Source organism: Boeremia exigua (genome assembly GCF_020726555.1).
Source record: "Boeremia exigua strain MPI-SDFR-AT-0100 chromosome Unknown C7974scaffold_8, whole genome shotgun sequence".
Classification (NCBI taxonomy): Eukaryota; Fungi; Ascomycota; class Dothideomycetes; order Pleosporales; family Didymellaceae; genus Boeremia; species Boeremia exigua.
The window spans coordinates 2,001,578-2,021,653 of NW_025763525.1; the positions used below are offsets into that span (position 1 = coordinate 2,001,578).

The window sequence follows — 20,076 nt, forward strand, 5'->3', positions numbered from 1 at the left end:
ACGTTGCTCTTTTATGCTGCGAGGACTTATTGGATCACGTGAATCATCTTCACAAAGCCGATGCTCATCTACTAGCTCATGCTCGCAGAGCCTGTGTAGGGTATGACTAGTGATTCAATAACCCAAGCTCAATTCGTATCAGCTTCACTAGATCGAAACAAACGCATCGTTGTAGATTTGTGCAGACCTTGGAGGCTACTTGTTCAGCTAAAGGATGCTAACGTGTCCTTAACGTACATTTCTTACGTTTTTCGTCCTCTACTAAACTAAGAAGTCTCGTTGTTTTGGCGAGAATTTACCATGGCTGTGATCGTTGCTACAAAAGCTTCGGGTTCTCTGCCGATGAGCGTACGCAGATGACTGGTAACTACAGCGCCCTCTCCGCGCCTGAGAGCATCATACGCTGTTGCCCAGTGTCTCGCCATGTCCCCGGCCAGGTAATCTGAAGCTCCCACTACAGCCTCTTGGGATGCCCATTCCTCGATGGAACATTGCCGAATCTTGATTTCTCTGCCAAGAACGCGGCCAATTGATGCAACACTCTGCTCCAGCGACAGCTCCTGGGGTCCAGACAAGAGGAGCGTGTCATTTACATGTGGGAAGCCCTTTGGGTCTTTTGCGTAATCGGCAAGGAGATGTGCTGTTCCCTCGCCAAGCTCATCACGCTTGACCCAGGAAATACCAGTTCCCTTTCCATTGTGTGGAATCTTCACCTCGGCAGGAGGGTCCTTCAGGTCGAGGAAGGCTAGGTAAAGTCCGTATGATTCAGTGTACAGGCCTTGGCGCACAACAGTGTACGTGAAGGAAGCTAGCTTATCGGCAAGCTTGGCAAGGTACCTCTCAGTATCGATATGGGCTTGCATAACGAAAGCCAAAGAGTCTGTAGTATCGCCTGCAAAGCCGAGAGAAGAGTAGAAAATGTGTGTGACGCCAGACTGGATGGCCGCGTCGATAGCGTATTTGTGAACCTACGAAAAGTTTAGCAACAACAGTTGTTCTACACCATTTCTGCACTTGCCTTGAAACGATGCTCATGTTCGATACTTGCGTACGAAATGAGATTGAGATAGCGAGCTCCGTCAAAAGCATGATCTAGCGTTTCGAGCTTATCATAGTCTCCGTAACGAGCGACTGCTCCTGCGTCTACGTATCTTTTGGGGATCTTAGACGGCGTTCTTGCTACTAGTATAACGTCTTTGGCATTGACAAGATTCAAGAGGTGCTGGTATGTGCCCCCACCAATACCTCCTGAAGCGGGAAAGATGGCGATTGGATTTCTGTTCATTTTGCGAAGAAGCAGGGGTGTAAATGCAGAATGATGAGGGTTTGCAATACGGCAGGTATATGCTTACATTTATATCGACCTATCTATGCTATGCGCCTAATACAAAAACTAGGCTAAGTAAACGGTGATGTAATTGCATACCTTGCTGATAAATCATATGAAGAATCTTCCCCGAATTCTCGCCATACGCTAGTCTATACCTTAATTTTAGTCAGCTATTTATTCCACATCAACATTCATAAGTGCAATATTTAATGTTTAACATTATCATAAAACAGTGTAGTCTTTTAGAAAAGAAGACATTGCGCAAAAAGAGAGGACACCTTCTGTAAGAAACTACTAATAATATCATCGCATTAGCGACACATGGTTAGGTACTGTCGCGGAAGAGCACGTGGAGGTAGAGTGGAGCCACTCAGATTAACTCTAAGTAGCCTAGGAGCGTCCCCGTTAGCATAGAAGCGCTCAGTAGAGCAGCCTAGGTCATACAGCACGCAACACATAACTCAGCCGCTCCTGAAGCTAGGGGAATGTATCTCTATACGCTGCCTATATAGATTCGTCCCATCTGATCTTATAGCAGATCAGTGGTCTAATATATTGATCACCTGAATACGCTCTTGGCTTCTTAATTCCTTCATAGATACACACATCTCCGCGACGTCTCGCACATTGAATACCATGAAGTGCCTGCAAGGTCCATCTGCCTCGTTCAGGACTAGGCGGATCTCGAAGAACCTGCCGCAACAATGGACACTCGTATTATGGATCAAAGGAGAATATTCGGTTGGGACAGTGGTAATACAATATCTTCTGTGGCGAAATGTATTCCCCCTATGGTTCATTGTGGTAACGCATCAGACGCCACGCTTTGTCATCTACCATCACCAAGATTCAAGTCTAAAGTGCCGCATCTTGTATTCGCAAACCCAGAATCAAATCTGCGTCATAAGAAATGTCAATGATTCCTTGCTGTACAAGCGGATGCGATTGAAGAAGGAACCAGGCGGCAGTGGCCTGGATGCTACTGACCCCTGCCCGGATACAGGTAGCTCGTTTCCGATCGGTGAACTTCACATCCGTGATGGCGGATAGATGTTGCATGTTATAGTGAAAACCTCTGCTTCCACGCCCCAGTGGAGCAGCATTTGCGGCAGGTCTGACGATTGTCTCTTGCTGCGAGGGGATGTCAGATTGCATGGATGCAGTGCGTAAGGCCTCATTGTCAGCGCAGATCCGTCCTAAATTGTATTTCAGCTGTTCATTTTCAGCCTGAAGAGCATTTCGTTTGCACTCTAATGCTGAAACTTTGGCTTCAAGGTGACGTATATGCTGTTTTCTGCGTTCGACGAATGCACGCTGCCTTATTTGAGGTCAGCAATTCCATTGAGCAGATATCGGGAAGCTCAGGCGGTGTACATACGCTGCTCGATTTTGAGATTTCCGTCTGTCTTCAAATGATATGGGGGTACTCTCATCGGTCCTACAGTCCCTAGTTGTCTCTATGGCCGGGTAATCCTGGCAGCCTCCACCTCCAGAGTCTGTATGACCCACCGCAGTGGACGTACGTGCTATCTTGTCGTCTAGTGAAGTCTTCTGGGTGTTCGGAACGTCGTGGCCTTCCAGTGTCCAGCAGAGACTAGTGAATTCGGCGGTTCTGTGAGGTTCTTGTGCTTCTGGCCACGTAGACTAGGTATTGGTTAGTGATCTAGTTCGAGAATACACCTAGAATTCTTTTGAGAGAATTTACAGCATTGTTTGTCATGGTTCTTCTAGACCCGTCACTTCCTATGACATCTGGCATAATGTCTGTGCGTTGCCGATCAGACCATATAAATGGCGCATTAAAAAGTATGTATTCCATTGTCCTTCGATAGACGTTCGGTCATAGTCATTGCATGATAGCTGTCTGCATGTTTATAAGGAGCAGAAGATCACAGTACCTGGGGCTATTTCAATAATGCCGGTAAAATTCAAGAAAAGGAAGTTCGGAAGCATTTAAGCCCTTGGCAAAGAGATCGGCGACTTTGACAGGGGCTCGGCACTAAAGGTAGATGGTGGAGTGTTTATCATGAGTGCAATGTTGAGTGGGAAGACAGGAATGGTCAGTCTCATTCTTGATGACGTCCAAAATATGACTGCTACGAGATTTAAAGAATTCAGCTGATAATTAGGACACTGCTAGATGCTCAAGGCCACATAAGATTGATTGTAGACACAGGAGGGCGGTGCCTAGAGTTCAGCACTAGGGAGAATGCATTGTTTTGCATCCGTATCCCTGACGCACCCACAACCACCAGAGCTTGGCCAGCGCATCTCCGACCTTGATAACTCACCATCTACAGGAGTTGAGTCATCTGGCCGATGGTTCACATGTACCCATCGAAGGTTTAGCCAATACAGAACAACTGAACTAATCTCCTAGAGCTTCTGACTTGCTGGCTGCATGCCGCGCCGGCACAATATATCAGCCTAACGTGTAACCCCCTTTAGATGTTTACCTGAGTAAACGCTGCTTATCCATGCCAATTGCACGCAACGTTCTTGTGGGCAGTGCGGTTGGATCTCGGAGATGAGAAAGCGCCTATCGTATGCATCTAACGTCCCGTCTCATCGCCAAAACTACACCGATGGTTATTGAGAAGGGCCGGCTTTTACGAGGCAGATCTGATCATGTCCCTGGACCCTGAACATCTACGCTCCTCGGACCCTGGAAATCAACGACGCTGCAGGGGAGCTACAATAATATGTTTCTCAAGAAACCAATCCCGGCCACTCTACCAGCCTCAAATTCGGATTTGTAAGTTGAGGATCTAGTCCATCAACAGAGCCGACTTCACACGGCCTATGGGGAAATTCGTTTGGAAAGCGTCTACTGTTATTGACCCAGGCATACTGACAGGCACGTGGACAGACCCTGCATGACTAGTCTTGCGGGCACACGCAGCTAGACCGGTATGATGATACATCGCACAAGTCTAGCTGCCGTGCCCCAGTGAAAGATTTCGCTCTTTGATATTCAAAGACTCATATACGCTAAGGATAAAGTCTCGATCCAAGCTTTACATGTCCTCCAGAGTGAAGAAGTAAATGCATCACATAGACCGTAACAATTTGAGGTTTCCGAGGACTAATCGAAGCAGATTAAGTTATTTGCGTCAAACAACACTCGCTTGTAAGTGGATAAGATGACGAAGTCGAAGAAACATCGCGTTCCTGGCATCAATGGAAAGGCCGAAAAGGGCCGATTTGTAGTGCGCTAGACTCGCTTGCTCATGCAGATGATCCCTGGGCCTCTTTCCTAAATCGGCCGTTTTCCGTACAACCACTTTTGCTGCTTCGCCTCAAGAATATCGATGTGTCATCACGTGCCGACAGTAAACCGGAAATGATCAGCTCGTCCATGTTGAATTTTGCGCGAGGCATTGCGGAACCAATGCTTAGGATATGTAAGACAGCAGAGGAACTCAAGTTTTCTCGGGATGACTAGCTCTTGCGCTATTCGCACTCATCCGCTATGCCAGCCTCCATCTTCACCAGCAACATCGTGGTCGGAGCTGGCCATGGCTTGCTCTTGCCTGAATATCTCTAGATTTATTTTACCGCACTAGCCTAACAATTAAAGCTAGTTGCTCATTCTAGAGGGAAAATCCTAACTCCAATAGAATCTGACATGTAGATAGGCACACGCACACATCCAGTATTTTCTAAACAAAAAGGAACTCCCTTCAGTATTTTGGACCTTACTCTGTATTGCTTTCTATCTAAAAAAGACCCTACAGCTCACATGGGATTCCTTATTGTGTGTTCCTTTCGATTGAAAGCAACATTTCTTCTGTATGAACAACACCGCAACATGGTGTTATTACTACTGCGTTGAGGTATTCTATACACGATTCTGTACTCTAGTGGCATGTGTTTTCTATTAGTTCGGAAATGCATTCAGCATGGCATGGAATCTTCGCTTAGCATCGACACATCTCCTACTATCGCGCCAGGTCCGTCTTCATAGATGAAGTCAGCCTCACAAACACGACGTCGTGTGGATCACGATGCGGCGCACGGACAACACAAGTCGCGAATAGTATGGCTCTAGCGCAGAAGACCCCCTCATCTAGGCCTCGCGTTATGGAGCGCGAGCGGCAGGTCTTTAATCTCTTAGCTCCTAGAATGCGAGCGGACATCTTCGTTATTTCGAACCAGCGGTTTTTGACTGTCTCTGCGCATTCTCTTACCAGTACTGTACTTCTATCGTCTGTTGCTGACGTGGACACTGCAATATTCGACGGATAGATCAGGAAGCGCGATAGCCAGCGTGTTGGAGTTGATGTGAAGGACCTTCGTCGCCGGGCCAAGGAAGGTCGGACAAGGATAATGGACAATTGTGTCAATAGACTACCCGAACTTACTTTGATACGTACGTAGCAGAAGTTGAGCAGTTCACTCGGATTGATATTCTTAAGATATACGCTAACTTTGTATTCACTAAAAATTGCCCTTGAGATTGATTTATATTCACCTATATCCAGCATTAGTAGTATCACAAGATCGCTGGTGTCACAGAAACTTATGGGCGACTCGTGGCTTCGTAAGAAAAGGCATCTGCAGTCACAGTTCGAGCAACTTTCGCAGGCCTCGAATGGAACGACCAGCTCATCCAAGTCTGATGGAACGGTTCACTTCGAACAAGTCCGTCACGATTTGCAGCCCAGCCACATAAATAGATATCTTCGTTATCGCTCATAATCTCAATATCCTTGGAGTTGATTACCTCCCTACTTACGAAACACGGACAGCGCTGCAGCCATTGTAATCACTACCTCCAGACTATCCAGCAATTTTAATGTTGGCGAGCGGGCTAGTCTTGTCAGAAAATCCGAACACGAAAGTTGTTACATTACCGTTCGAGTACGACTACTGCAGGAAGACCGGTATTTCTCGCGTTTGCTGAACTAAGAACAAACTATACATACCTTGACTTTCTTCAGGGTCACCGAAGAGCGCTCGCCTATCTCGTCTCTATCAGTAAAGAAGTCAAGATAGGTTGACTGTCATCCGAGCTATGGAGAAGTCTATCGTAAGCGAAAAGCGGTGTGAAGGTGTGATTGTGGTTCAGCATATATCGCAGCGAAGGTGCAGTGCGAGTTGTTACCCAGGTAACGTTTGAGATAAGAACGAAACTTTTGGGATCTGAGCTGCGCAGAGAGCTTCACCATTTAGTCAGTACATAGCCTCTTGATCCCTTCAGAGTCTTGAACAGCGGCACGCTAACGAACGAGGTGCACTACTCCGTTCCATGCTATCAGCAGGGGCGATGAACATCCGCCTGCCTTTATTTGTACAACCAGTCTCCTAAGTCAGCAGACGGCGAGGCTACCCTCGCCGTGTTGATAAGCCCGCCTTTCTCTCCCAATCTCACGACGCGCAACCGCCACACCCACCGCATATCCAAACGGCGGGCGGGCGTGTAGGTCTATGCATGTAGGCTGCATCTCATGTCGAGGCTGCCCAGCGCTCGACTTGGGACGGTGACGTGCGGGTGATAAGGGTAGTGGGCGGTAGTCATGAGGGGATGTTGTATGGGTAGGTCCGCATTTTCTGAACTTCGGATCAGTCCTGGGGATCAAGGGCAGTAGGTTGAACGCCAAAATTTCGACGCGCTGAATGTCGAATGATCTCTGCCCTGTCTCGCCGCGTCACACAGCGGATCAAGATTCGTGCTTTGCAAGTGCAACGCGTCTCCGTGCAGAGCGGCAGGCCACTGCGATCCCATATCTACATTAATCGTTCAGAGATTAAGCCCGTATGCAGTCCGAACTTGCTTCACGGTAGCTGGCATTGTCCTGTGACACACCTAAACCTTCCTGCTAAAGCCTGCACTGTAGAGCTCAGCCTTGAAGATTGACTCGACTCGCTCTGTATGCACTCACTGATGACTCCACATGTGGAGGCTTTGGCGTTAGAGACTGCTCCTCGCGTAAGGCTCTTGACTACCTTCCTTTTCCAGGTTCTCAGAGTCGGGTTTCCACCAGCACCAGAACATACATCCAATCGTAGTCATCTACTCTTGAAAGCATACTGTAATTTATATATATGTTGCTGCTGACCTGTATGTAGCAAAAATAGAGCGTACGGGTCTCAGAAACCAAGAACTGTGTTCCAAATACTGTTCCCCGTGTGGTTCTGCAAGGGCATTTAGGACAGCAACAATACCTACTTCTTTCGAATTTACAAGACACTTGAGGGCGCAATTCGTCCGATTGAATCAACTACCGGCGATATGCGTAGATTGGAACGTTAACGCCATCCATTTATAATGCTTCCGGAAATACAAGAAAAAACGTCTTTCCTTGTACGCGACACTGAAGTGCATCGCATGACTTGCTGTGATGACTTTTTTGCCCTTTACTGCCTAGTGTGTTATTACGCGAAATGAGCCGGACTTTTGTCCGACCATCTTGTGATTCGCTAATGCGACCCGCCTGATTGACACTTTATGCCAGGGCCAGATTACTAAGAACGGCTTGCGCAATGCTTACCCTTGTCAAAAAGAAAGTGGCGAACGTTGTGTGATGCACGACATAGCTCGACAGTGATGCTTGGTTCGTAGTGTTTTACAGGTCGTAGACGAATTATGGTGCTTGTATAGATTCATTATCTCGAGGTCGCATAGGGTTGCCACAGCTCTAATGCTTCACAAGCAACGAATGCGAAGTGCCTCTATCCGTTTCGGCAGAATGATAGCAAAGAAATGAGCACCTATACGACTTCTAGCACCGACCTAGGCTTTGAAAATAGTAGACCCGAAGATCTGTCTTGGTTTCTTGGCAAATATAAGTATGTCCGCATGTTCCGAGAAGTTGGAAGTGTAAGAGTTCTAGTAGCGGATGGAACCTTGCAACAATACCAATTTGAGACGTATTTATATGCTGTGTTGTTCGCACTTTGTACACCACTATCTACCACACTTTCAGCTTCGTTCAATTCTAATCACTCAAGAACTTACTACCCTCAACCCAAGATGATTTCCACAACTCTATCTCTGTCTCTTCTGGCGATGCTCAAGACAATATCTGCATCGTCGATATTGTTCGAAGGCGGTACGATCATTGCTTTTGATCAACAAGCCAACGACCTCAACGTCATCCGCAACGGCAGCATTCTGATCCACGAAGACCGCATAGTCAATATCTGGTCGAGCGAGGAAACTCCTTCAGTGTCGATACCTCCCAACACTACGTTTGTAGATGCAGCTGGCAAGATCATCGCGCCTGGTTTCGTCGACACCCATCGTCACGGGTGGCAGACACTGTTTAAAACCATGTTCTCCAACATCACGCTCCCCGAATACTTCGGTCGCTTTGGAGAAGCCGCGTCTGCGGGACGCGTCGACGCGGAGCAGGTGTATATTGGGCAGCTTGCCGGGTTGTACGAGGCACTGAATGCGGGGACCACTGCGTCGCTCGACCACGCGCACCACACTTGGTCGGATGAGACATCTTGGGCGGGACTGAATGCCAGCATTGACAGTGGGGCCCGTGTTTTCTGGTCCTATGCGTTCCATGAGGTTGCCAATTATACCATCCGGCAGCAACTTGTGAACTACCGCGACATCGTGAGCGCGGCCCCGCAGACGAACACGGCGGTCGAACTTGGTATTGCTTTTGACAGCTTCGATAACGGTTCTGTGGACCAGGAAACGATCAACTCTATCATCGATTTGGCCAAGTGAGTTCTCTCAATACTTCCATCCCGCCTTTGTGGTGTGAGGTAGACCACATTTTCTAACGGGAGCGTCACACAGGGAAGTCAACACCTCAGTCCTCACAACCCACAGTGGAGGAGGAGTATACGGAAGTAAGTAGATATATCTTCCCGTCAACATAAGTCCTTGTTACACGTCGAGTCTGACAACATGTAGATGAGAACTCACCAACAACTCTTCAAAACTTCGGAATCCTCAACACTACCATCCCAGTTGTGTTTTCGCACGGATCCTACGTCACCCTCAAAGACACGATGCTACTACGAAGTACCAACCAGTACGTTGCCATCACGCCAGAGTCGGAGATGGGATTCGGCCTCGGTCGCCCAAACACCAACATGATCATGGATCAAGCCGCGTTGGGTATCGATACCCATGCATTCCAGTCCAGCGATATGGTGTCTCAAGCACGCCTATTTCTGCAGACGACACGGTCGGCAGTCACTGACGAACTGTTCAAGAAATGGCAGGTCCCTGGGTCGAACCCCATGAGTGTCGTCCAGGCTTTCCTGCTTGCAACCCGCAGCGGAGGCCTTGCGCTACGACGTCCCGACCTGGGGGTTCTCAGTGTGGGTGCCAAAGCAGATGTTGTGGTGTGGGATGGGACTAGCCCGAGTATGCTGGGCTGGGTGGACCCGGTGGCGGCAATTATTCAGCACTCCAACGTCGGTGATGTGGAGCATGTTCTTGTTGATGGCAAATTTGTGAAAAAGGATCACAAGCTGGTCGTTGGAGACTACGAGCAGGTCAAGCTGAGGTTCTTGGCGGCAGCGAAGCGCATTCAAGAGGACTGGCAACAGATTCCCCGCCCTCAACTTGGAGAACGAAGTTTGGAGGGTGCTCTTATTGTCAATGCGGATGAAGTCGATGTTGTATCTGGAGATGGTACAGGCTATGGCCAGCTGTACGTTACTAATTAGGTGTTAACTGGGGGTCAAATCAGTGTTAGAGTTTTCCGTTGCCTCAATTGGTTTATTTGTAGACTACTTAATCCAAAATTGTTTTGTTTCTTGACATCAATCACATTGTACTCTTCAAAAAGGAGTGTCGTGCTTAATATTTCACAGATATCTATTGATCGTCACAATTGAAAAAGTGCTCGACTTTGTAGCAATAGCCCGCGCCTTGATCTAGGTGTAAGCGCACCTGACCCACGGCGATAGTGAGAAAGTTGAAATTAAAACCCAACAAGGTGACACTGAAGGAGTTGTAGAGCCCAAGTTGACCTTGGTCGGACAGCGAATTGGGTTCATCTGGTGTCTAGGTTGTGGATATTATTTACATACGATGTGATTTCCATCAACTGCGTCTTCATCTAGCCAAGTTTGAAAGCAATCGTTACGTTAAGCAACCTCCTTGTTACTAGACTGGTGGTCGACGGTGCCACATACATTGGCTTATCTAATCCAGGACATCCTCGCTCAAGCTCCCGATTTGTTGCTCTTTAACTTTTTAACCATTCCATGTTATACATATTTGTCTACATACGCTAAAATTTACGAATCGGTCGTGAAAATGAACTGCAGCCAAGCAACGGTTAATGCTGGCCTGATTGTATCCATGTAGCGTAGCCCGATCTCTCCACCTAGGGACTCGTGGTCGAGATTGCGGGGTTAGTAGTGTGGGGTAATTATACTATGTGCTGAAATGGATCACGTCGTCAAGGACAAGTGGCGATCCTATCGTGAACGTCATGAGTTATCAGTCACTTCGTACCGTCTTAGCAGAGCTTCCAATCCCTCTGCGTTCGCTTGTACAGGAAATCCAGGACGTACTTGTAACATCCCGCAACTGTGTCTTGCAATATTAGTGTACCTAATTAAACAACCAGTCACTTGGACAAGTCGTTGTTCGATGGCTACCGTTTGATTCCGATCAATTCGCCTACGAAGCTATGATGTCCACATCTCCATATGTAATGCTACTCGTCATGTCAATATTCACGAATTAAACTCCCTTTCATCGCAGTTACAGCCGTTGGCAATATGTAGCATTTTACTTTGTTCAGATAATACTAGTAAAATATTGAGTTAGTCGAGATTGGGAGCGGTTCCACATCTTTCTTGTTCATGCAGCAGCTGCTTGTGAGTTTGCACTTCTCTGACTGCCGCTTCTTGTACCCCCATAACATGAACCAGCCCCTGTAGACACTTGTGCTCGTTTGATCAGTCGGCCATTAACAGTACTTCAACTTCAATGCCCCGGCATGATCTCTCGTTTTACAAAGTGTCCTCAGGTATGTCGTCAACATCGATACTCGGGTGAACAACGCCTCGGAACTTTGCCATTTGCTCTCGCATCCTTTGGATTTGTCCCGGAGTCCAAGAGTTACGACATTCATCGTCTGAATACGACATGTAGTTGTCTGTGTATCACGTGTGAGACAGTGTGGGTCAAGGCGATCCAGCTTTTATCACTTACGAATAGAATCTAATCCAGGCTGATCAGGACAGGAATCCCTATTTTAATATCAATACCAGCGTATATACTAGGATCCAGGCAGTTTGCGACGTACCTGCCAATTTCGCAACCTCCAAGCCCCAATGGTTGGTCTTCAATGGGAGTATCCGCGACCTTGAAAAATTGTCAAACAAGCACCTTCACGGAGCTTATATTACTTACGTAGTCGTAGCTCTTCTCACAGCCGTTAGCGAAAGTGTGGTACAGGCCAAACCACTACGTTCTCTGTTAGCTCAAGTCCAAGATGTAGCTGTTGCTAAGTCAATACAAGGAGCCTTACGTGTCCAACTTCATGTATAAGTGTACCTCCCTGCCTAAAATTTGGGTCGCTACCCCCAAGAAACACTGTACCATTCTGAAACACTCCATCGTAGAGAGGTCGCCATTGCAGATCACTCGGCAAGGACGCCCATGCTTGGGTAGACGTTCCGAGGCCGCTGAATTGTAGCATTAGCTTGTGGGCTCTACAGACAAGGTTTTGCATTACCCCATCATGTATATGTTGAGTGTATCATTTCCTCCCTTACGAAGAGCCAAAGAGACTTGATTCTCATAAGGGGTTGCAATTTTAAGGTTGTAGTACCTAATCGACATGATCAACAATGGCCTAAATGCTGCACAAGCACGGGTATTTACCACTCGGCATTGACTGTGCGGATTGTTTCCTTCAGAGCAAAGCGGAAACCGACAGGGCGGAAAGCGTCATCTAGAATACGTAATTGGGCCTCAATGGTTGTATCACTGATTACAATTAGCGGGTTTATCCACGGATGAGCTTTTGAATCTGATCCTAGTACGTAGGCAGGGCTTACCTGATGTCTCCGCCTTCTTCGGTCCCATCAGCGCTCAATATCTGCATGTAAACCTGTGTATCATCAATAGGTGGTCTGACAAGCCTCTGATAGGGTTTAACGCACGTCGATCGGCAGCAATTCGGTCGAGTTGCCAGTCTCACTCTGTCTAAGGGTGATCTTGGTGCGGCGTTGTACGGCTGACGGCTGGACCAATGTCGATGTGTTGCTGGCCGTCCCGCACACGGAGATGCTAACTAGTGCGTCAATAACTGCTTTATGTTCGGTCCAAGTGGTATGTTGTTACCCATTACTGGACGAGGCAATGTCTCTGTTGTTCACCACAAATGCTGAGGCCAGAGCGGTGCTCGCCAGAAGATATGCCCATGTTGTTGCGTTAACCATTGTATCTTTTCAAAACGTCACGGATGCAGCGGATTCGACTCCTGTCAAGAGGCAGCTGTCGCACCTTTATTGGAATTGCTACCTTGTGCAGATCTATCGTATAAGAGACTTGGAACACCTTGGCATGTGGGGCGCCTAACCCGGACTATACATCTACCCCCTGCATCCGATAATCTTCACCAGATACGATATGAACCGAATACCGACGACTCCGCAGCACAATCTCGACAGTCGCTATGACCAATACCCGTCCACAAGATGCTTGAGGCGCTCAACACATCCTCGGATAGAGACATACAGCCAGGAGAAGACCATAAATGAACTTTTAGGGCGCTGAGGGTTGATTGTATACACAAACTTTCAAAAGCCTTATTCTGACGAACAATGGTCTAAATCGTTGCAGAAAGTTATAGTATCTCGTTTGCATGTGAAAGTGGCGAGAACACCTCGTTACTATCAAGACACTGGAACCAGGTCTGGGCAGTGCTTCCAATATGATCCGGTTCTCAAAGTCTACTATGAAGAACAGGATAACGCTTGCTCATTGGTGCAGATAATCCTTCATGTGGCTCCAGATAAGTATGTCAAAGAAGCTCAAGCCTCGAACACGGAACTGTGCTCCAGCTATCAAGAGTGTGCTGTACCGCCCGCCAATTTCAAAGTGCGAAAGAGATAATCGACCTCTGAGGTAATCCAGGGCCTTTGTAAACATGTCGAGTGGCAAGCTCGCGGAACGGATGCGATCTCTGATTAACCATCAGTCCGCAGGCGGCCAAGGAAATCAGAAGCTTTATGGCAGGCTGCTTATTCTTAAGCGTTAGCTTAGAGGTCGTACGCTTACACGTAACTATCCGCCTTTTGGACGCAGAATAGGCACTCTCACTTGAAATTAGGGATCAACTGTACCACCGTGGTGGCCAGTCGTCCGCTAGCAAACGCGCGAGCCATGTCTTTGATTGTCGTTCATTAAACAAGTCGGGATGAGGTATCAAAAATGTATTCTCGTGTCCCTCAAACCCTACTCACGAATCGAATCCAGATGGGGTTCCTCCCGAGTCTGTGAGTCGTCACTCTATGAAGACATCTGGGCTTTCTTAAACGGGATAGCGCTTGAGTGCAGCACATCGAACGCAGGCGAGAGTAGAGACCTGACAAAGTGAAGGTCGAATTAGCTTCAAGAATCTCCCTGGAGGTAGAATGTGCCTAGGCTTTTACTCGAGCTGGGTCGATGCAATGAAATACTGGCGTCAATTGCTTTCCGGCAGTCCTGGAAGCGCCAGACGGCCTCAGGAGTTGTTTGAATATTGTTGATAACGATTCTTGTTCTTCTGCACAGTGACTGCGCAGTTGCGGGAATACTGGATCCTTGTGGAACGCGACGTTCCAAAAAGACTCACGTAGTTCATACTGGGGTATAAAATTGTGTAAATAACACCACATCTTAGGTAGTGTTAAAAACACTGCATTTTGCACCTAAAAAACACTATAACTAGGGGGTAATTTATATAGAATAGATAGGTAGGGTTTTTAATATAAATACAGTTTAGTATACATATAAGTCTATTATTCTATCTATTCTATCTAGAGTAAAGAGAAGAAAGAGAGAGAAAGGGGTTAAAAGAAGGGGAAAGCAAAAGGGGAAAAGAAGAGAAAGAAGAAGAAGAAGAAGAAGAAGAAAGAGAAGAAAGGGAGGAGGGGGGGGGAGAGGAGGGTAGAAGAGAAGAGAAAGGAAAAGAGAAGTAAGAAAGAAGAGACATATAGTAAGGTAGAGGTAAGAAGAGAGAGAGAGGTAGAAAGGGGGGGGAAGGTAAGAGGGAGAAGGAGGTAGAGTAAGAGCGTAAGGAGAGAGCATAAGAAGAGAGAGGAGAGAGAGAGAAGAGAGAAGGAGAAAGGAGAGAGAGAGAAGGGAGAAAAGGGAGAGAGAAGATAGATTTATAACAAGAGAGAAGAGGGGTATATTACTAATTTCTATAGCTAGTTAGCTACTATATAAAAAACACTGCTCTTTTATATTAAAAAAACATAGGATAGGCCCTAAATAGCCTATTTACCTAGGAGTGCAGTATAAAAAAACATAGGGTGGTGTTATTTACACTGCGTTGGTACCCCAGTGTCAGGAGCACTCTAAGGATGCTATCAACATAGAGTATATGCTCAACCAATCGTTGTGTGCAACTGAGTAGGTATTATTTATCCAAAAACACAGCTGCGATTACAGCTCCGAAATGCCTTGGAGACTTCACGGGCCCCACAAAGCCTTCTAGTATGCCTTTCATCGCCACCACTGCCACCCAATCGCGTCTCCGTCGGCCGTAACGTGTTAAGACATCATCACACTCTCTAACCCACTTTTGAGATGTAGTCCATTTGATAGTTTAAACAATTCGTACCTCTGACCATCATTTCTGTCTCCATCGTTCCATTGCCTAGCAGAACCACCCTCCAAACCCCCCCTAACCCTCGCTGACATCCGTCATAATTCCATTTGCAGGTTCCCAAATCTCTTTATCTTTGCTTCACTGTTCCCCAACTGTACATACCGCGCCACTTCTACATTATGCTGGTCAAAAGCTTCTTGTGTGCTGAAAATACAACCGCAGACACAGGTTAGACCGCCTGCTGCGGGAAGTATCTGAGCCGATTCAGAGTATAGGCTTATTGACGAGAAAGCAGAGGTCAAGGAGTCCTCTTGATGTGTTTGGGGAGTCGAAGAGTTATTGTTATGACGTTGGTGGTACATGGAGTCGCGCTTGTGGAGGTCAAGAATCCGCTGGGTCTCAAACGACTGGCCACAGGTGCAGCGGATGAGTTGAGCTACCGAGAAATTCGAATGCGGAATGGTGCCGGGCAATGGTGCGGTAGTTTGGGGGAGTAGAGGTGAATGTGCAGTCTGAGTCGCTGGTTGCACTGCTTTCGGCGTTGATAATTTGAGTTCTCCCGCATGATGAATCTTTGAAGTTTGTAGATGCATGTCGAGTGCTGCTTGTTTTGCAAAGTCACGTCCACACACACAGTGTATCTTAGCCATCGATCGTGGAGGGGAGATGGAATGGCCTGCTACCGAGGGCATGAAGCCCACATCTGCAGTCCGATCCTGGATCAGGGCTGGAGACGATAATGCCAAGCTCGATTTCGTGCGCTGCCTACGCGATGAACAGCCTGGACTTGTAATTCCAACTTTATGAGAACTTTTAGATGAAGGGTTGGAGAAAAAGGCTCTAGGCTCTTGTGACGCAGTGGTGAATGAAGCTTCAGCTGGAGCGATAGGAGCTCTTCGGCGGGCGCTTGGAGGGTTGGATCCAATAATCGTGTCCTCTTGGTGTCTTGTACAGATTTCTTTATGCTGTAGGTACTCATTCACGCTTCCAAACCTGATCCCGCAAGGACAGCGGACCTCGACTCTGTGGATTGTCCATGGGTAGCCTTCCATCTAGTTTTTCGCGTCGAATAGGAAAGTGCTCTAGTCAGTGGAGGGAAATCTTGAGAGCTCAAGGTTCGGATACTTGCTGCATATCATCGCCTCCGTAGTCCCGTTTCTGGTGTTGGGGAATGCGGGGAAGTTGCAGGAAAAGCTTCAACGTTCCGCGGCATATGCGATTGCATCCCACTCACAGCATGCCCAGGGATGCTCTACGGCTGCTTTTTTGTATATTAAAAGCCGTCCATCTGGAATTTTGACTTGGATTTGAACCAAAATAAGCTCTCAGTCCCAGATTGCCAGCGACATCCTACTATGTCTACACCGTCATTCTTTGTGGGCAAGGCAGCAATCGCCACACCAGAGTGAATCAATTGACGCGGTATTTGATTGCGGCATGGTGAGCAACAGCGTCCAGGAGTAGGTAACCGAGACTTTTAGCAGTTTCCTATTCGGGCCATCAATGGAAGCACTTTAAATGTGTCAGCTCAGGCAGATCTTCGGGAATCGAGAAGACGGTGATGTCAAAATCCTTCTCTATGCGACCTTGACTACATATAGGCAGTGCTCGAACTGTCCCCTAGTCGCTGAACTGCATTGTAGCCCACTGTGGTGCACCAGGGTGCGGGGTAGATTTTCATGCATGAATTTACTACGTGGCTCTTGACAATTGGCTCGCTGATTGCGATCTTGACTTGTGTTAAACTCCTGAACCTCTTCTGTCGTTGAGTTTTAACGACACTAAGTCAGGCCAATGCCTAGACGCTTCTTGACATTACACTACCCGCGAAATGATGAGTGAGGCGATATTGCACGAAATTGTTGTCAATGCCGACACAATCATCAGTCTGAGAAACCCGTGCAGTGAATTTGCAGTATGGGATGAGCCCGCGCCTCCGCCTCCGCCTCCGGTGGAGATAAACGAGGTCAAATACTCACACATACCTAAAAAAGAGAGGAAGAAGAGAGAAAAGGAAGCATTAAGACAGCAAGAGATCTTGGACTCCATCCCAGCTGCACCAGAAGATGATTCCGCGATGGCTCCAGAGCCAATCGATACAATACCAGAGGATGATCAGGCAGCCCCAGCCACTATCGATAGGAATTCGAGTCGAAGGGGCGATAGACAGAGCCTCTTTGGTACTGGATCGTCAATCGTACCGGAACCACCTGCGCCAGCTGAAAGCGAAAAGGACGACAATGTCCCCAACCCAGTCGAAAGTACTGTGCAAGATATTGGGGCAGAATCGATACCGACTGTCGATGAGCCAATAGTGGAGTTCCGAGTCTGCGCAGGAAACTTGATGTCGGCTTCTCCGTGGTTCAATCGTGTTCTGACCAAAGATGGTTGGATGGAGTCCAATACAAGTGCCGACGACAGATTATTCCACGTGTCCGCCGAGGACTGGGATGAAGAGGCGTTTTTCATCTTGATGAATGTGTTTCATCTTCGCAACCACAGCATTCCTCGCAAAATCACCTTGGAAATGCTGGCTAAGATTGCGATCCTGGTTGATTACTACGAATGTAGCGAATCTGTTGACATGTTCATCGATATTTGGGTGGCAGACTTGCGCAAAACGAGTCCTGTCCCGACAACTTACTGTCGGGATTTGATACTATGGATGTGGATATCCTGGAACTTCAAGCTATCAGACCTGTTCAGGGAAGTAACGACTGTGGCTATCCAGAAAGCTGTCGAGCCAGTGCGAAACCTGGGACTTCCAATTCCAGCTTGGGTCACCCGTATGTATCATTTGGACGATTGCACTTGATGTTACTTACCTTGAGTAGACGAAATTGACCTCAGACGCCATCGAGTAATCGACTCTATCAGAGCTGGGCTGAATGCACAGCTTGCTACATATCGCAGTGCAAGATACATTTGTCCTGTCAACACTAGCTACTCCTTTCAGTGCGGAAGCATGCTATTCGGCGCACTGACGAAACAGATGGATTCAGCGCAGCTCTCGTCCCTTCGGCCTACAAACACGTTTCTGGGGTTGAGTTTCGATGCTCTTTGTTTCGAGGTTCGATTGATAAAATCGAGTCTATGGTGGCACGACCACTATCATCAGCATGACTGCAATGTGAGCACGGCTGTCAATTCCATCGTAGATTCGGCTGTGGCTGGTGTATCCGGGCTAGGCCTGAGAAAGGAACTTGCTTCCTGGCAATCTTTGATGCGACAAATCCACTGGGGGAGCGTTGCTCCTACTCACGATATCAGCACACGTAACAAAATTGCCTCACAATAGGGATCACATGGAAAAGATCTAGGCTGGACGTATTCATCATGTTTTTCCGAGCCCCTGTCTCAACTTGAATGGCCGCTTTGCAGGCGCTTGCTGATCATGAACATTTCTGCACAAGATAAAGCCACCATCAATTGTGGTCAGCTGTGCTTTTAACTCACGCCTGTGCTACCAATTCCATACATGCGTGTCTTTCTCGTAAAGAGGCAGTGATTTGACAGTGCTGGAAATGCGCAAACTGGGATGTAAAGCCCCTTCTGAGGTGTACTTGCCGTGTGACACTCGGATGATGGAGCGAAGCACAATTTGGAGCTCCACAGAGTCAGTGTATCAAGCAACGGAGTCACAGAAGAGCGCGTACCATGGAGATTGTGACCATCGGATGTCAAATATGATGATTCAGATGTGATGTCGACGACACCAGTGGGACCTGCCAAGCAATGACATCTATCCACAGATCGGACCCTGACATGGATGATCGGCCGCGGCTCAACTGCATAATCCACGACACAACACCCGACCCAAAACGCCAAACCTCCCACTAGCTGAGCGCAGCATCTCCACCGGGCATCTATCCAACGATTGAATTCGCTACGTCACACACACAATCCATCCGCGCAGCTCGACAACCCCACCACCACGACCTCCAAGCCCTCGAAGCTCCCTCGAAGCTCCCACGCCAGCGCACACATCCCTTCCGCCAGCGACCCGCCCGCACAACCCCCTTCTCACGACGAACCCCCCACACCCTAAACTCGACCACACCCCCTCCCCCTGCCGACCATGGCGCAGCCCGTCCAACCCCCCACCGACACACCAACCTCGTACATCGACCCGACCTACTCGCTCCTGAACTCGACATGCCTGGACATGCTTTTGATCGAGCTGGTGCCCATGGCGTACCGGATAACCGCAGACCTGGCGCAGCGCGAGGAGGAATGGACGGCACCCGCGACGGCGGCGCACCGACTGTCGGCGCTCAGCGGCGACGCGAGTAGTACCGCGGCGGGCGCGGGGCACGCGGCGGGGCCGGCGGCGACGGTGGACGAGGAGGAGTCGCGCGAGGCGGTGTTTCATCGGCTGGAGGCGCTGGGGTACCGGGTTGGGCTGGGGATTGTCGAGCGGTGAGGCGCCTCGCCTGCGTTGTGTGCACACACGCGCACACGGAAGCAGATACAACCGCGCATGCGTGCTGACAGTTAGTATAGGTTCTCGCGCGACTCGGCGCGCCCCACGACGCCGCTCGACTGCATCAAGTTCCTGTGCAAGGACCTGTGGACGCTGCTGTTCCGCAAGCAGATCGACAACCTCAAGACGAACCACCGCGGGATCTACGTGCTGACAGATAACACCTTCAAGCCGCTGACGCGCATGTCGTTTGATACGAAGAAGTACACGCCTGAAGTGCAGGCGCGCATCAATGAGGCGGCGGAGCGGTTATTGAGGGAGGGCGATGCGGATGGAAATGGCATCAATGAGATGGGATTGGGACGCGAGGCGAATAGCATTGGGAGGGTGCAGCCGTTCTTGTACTTTCCTGCGGGCGTGATACGAGGATGTTTGGAAGGGCTGGGAATCAGAGCGAGTGTGCACGCTGAGTGCAGTGCACTACCGAGCGCGACGTTCCAGATTCGGACTGCTGGAGCGAAGAACTAGAAATTCGTGCAAGGAGTGGAGCATGGTGTGTCATTAAGCGG

At 48.5% G+C, this 20,076-nt stretch overlaps 7 protein-coding genes across 7 annotated transcripts; 3 read left to right on the top strand and 4 right to left on the bottom strand.

Annotated features, from left to right (window-relative positions):
- Window positions 1–122: 122 nt before the first annotated feature.
- C7974DRAFT_398339 (uncharacterized protein) lies at window positions 123–1,315 on the bottom strand. Its single transcript, XM_046142300.1, has 2 exons — window positions 1,019–1,315; window positions 123–968 (listed from the first exon to the last, which is right to left on the bottom strand). Exons 1-2 carry the CDS (start codon window positions 1,283–1,285, stop codon window positions 267–269), a joined length of 969 nt encoding a protein of 322 aa, XP_045995843.1. The 5' UTR covers window positions 1,286–1,315; the 3' UTR covers window positions 123–266.
- A 921-nt stretch (window positions 1,316–2,236) lies between these two features.
- Window positions 2,237–2,902, bottom strand: C7974DRAFT_291232 (uncharacterized protein; the record flags this gene model as incomplete). The annotated part of the gene is made up of 2 exons (XM_046137650.1): window positions 2,237–2,648; window positions 2,709–2,902. Coding segments are annotated over 2 exons (606 nt in total), but the record flags the coding sequence as incomplete, so codon positions are not given.
- Window positions 2,903–8,306: 5,404 nt separating this feature from the next.
- Window positions 8,307–9,970, top strand: C7974DRAFT_415113 (amidohydrolase; the record flags this gene model as incomplete). Its single annotated transcript, XM_046143862.1, has 3 exons — window positions 8,307–9,013; window positions 9,090–9,142; window positions 9,207–9,970. The coding sequence occupies 3 exons, from the start codon at window positions 8,307–8,309 to the stop codon at window positions 9,968–9,970; spliced, it is 1,524 nt and encodes a 507-aa protein (XP_045995845.1).
- A 1,104-nt stretch (window positions 9,971–11,074) lies between these two features.
- C7974DRAFT_473738 (uncharacterized protein) lies at window positions 11,075–12,725 on the bottom strand. The gene is made up of 10 exons (XM_046146574.1): window positions 12,609–12,725; window positions 12,428–12,554; window positions 12,323–12,375; window positions 12,147–12,251; window positions 11,998–12,093; window positions 11,791–11,947; window positions 11,673–11,726; window positions 11,566–11,624; window positions 11,472–11,509; window positions 11,075–11,415 (listed from the first exon to the last, which is right to left on the bottom strand). Exons 1-10 carry the CDS (start codon window positions 12,704–12,706, stop codon window positions 11,270–11,272), a joined length of 933 nt encoding a protein of 310 aa, XP_045995846.1. The 5' UTR covers window positions 12,707–12,725; the 3' UTR covers window positions 11,075–11,269.
- Window positions 12,726–14,688: 1,963 nt separating this feature from the next.
- Window positions 14,689–16,634, bottom strand: C7974DRAFT_398342 (uncharacterized protein). Its single transcript, XM_046142301.1, has one exon. The coding sequence runs from the start codon at window positions 16,134–16,136 to the stop codon at window positions 15,180–15,182; it is 957 nt and encodes a 318-aa protein (XP_045995847.1). The 5' UTR covers window positions 16,137–16,634; the 3' UTR covers window positions 14,689–15,179.
- A 527-nt stretch (window positions 16,635–17,161) lies between these two features.
- Window positions 17,162–18,382, top strand: C7974DRAFT_315095 (uncharacterized protein; the record flags this gene model as incomplete). The annotated part of the gene is made up of 2 exons (XM_046138490.1): window positions 17,162–17,870; window positions 17,919–18,382. 2 exons carry the CDS (start codon window positions 17,162–17,164, stop codon window positions 18,380–18,382), a joined length of 1,173 nt encoding a protein of 390 aa, XP_045995848.1.
- A 780-nt stretch (window positions 18,383–19,162) lies between these two features.
- Window positions 19,163–20,035, top strand: C7974DRAFT_378019 (transport protein particle component; the record flags this gene model as incomplete). Its single annotated transcript, XM_046140390.1, has 2 exons — window positions 19,163–19,503; window positions 19,588–20,035. 2 exons carry the CDS (start codon window positions 19,163–19,165, stop codon window positions 20,033–20,035), a joined length of 789 nt encoding a protein of 262 aa, XP_045995849.1.
- Window positions 20,036–20,076: the final 41 nt, after the last annotated feature.

Bases quoted from the DNA above. Each gene is read 5' to 3' on its own strand.
- C7974DRAFT_398339 (XM_046142300.1), bottom strand. From the start codon at position 1,285: ATGAACAGAAATCCAATCGCCATCTTTCCCGCTTCAGGAGGTATTGGT. The intron at 969-1,018 runs GCAAGTGCAGAA...AACTTTTCGTAG, and splicing joins AACATGAGCATCGTTTCAAG to GTTCACAAATACGCTATCGA.
- C7974DRAFT_398342 (XM_046142301.1), bottom strand. From the start codon at position 16,136: ATGGAAGGCTACCCATGGACAATCCACAGAGTCGAGGTCCGCTGTCCT.
- C7974DRAFT_473738 (XM_046146574.1), bottom strand. From the start codon at position 12,706: ATGGTTAACGCAACAACATGGGCATATCTTCTGGCGAGCACCGCTCTG. The intron at 12,555-12,608 runs GTAACAACATAC...CGCACTAGTTAG, and splicing joins ATTGCCTCGTCCAGTAATGG to CATCTCCGTGTGCGGGACGG. The intron at 12,376-12,427 runs GTGCGTTAAACC...GATGATACACAG, and splicing joins CCGAATTGCTGCCGATCGAC to GTTTACATGCAGATATTGAG.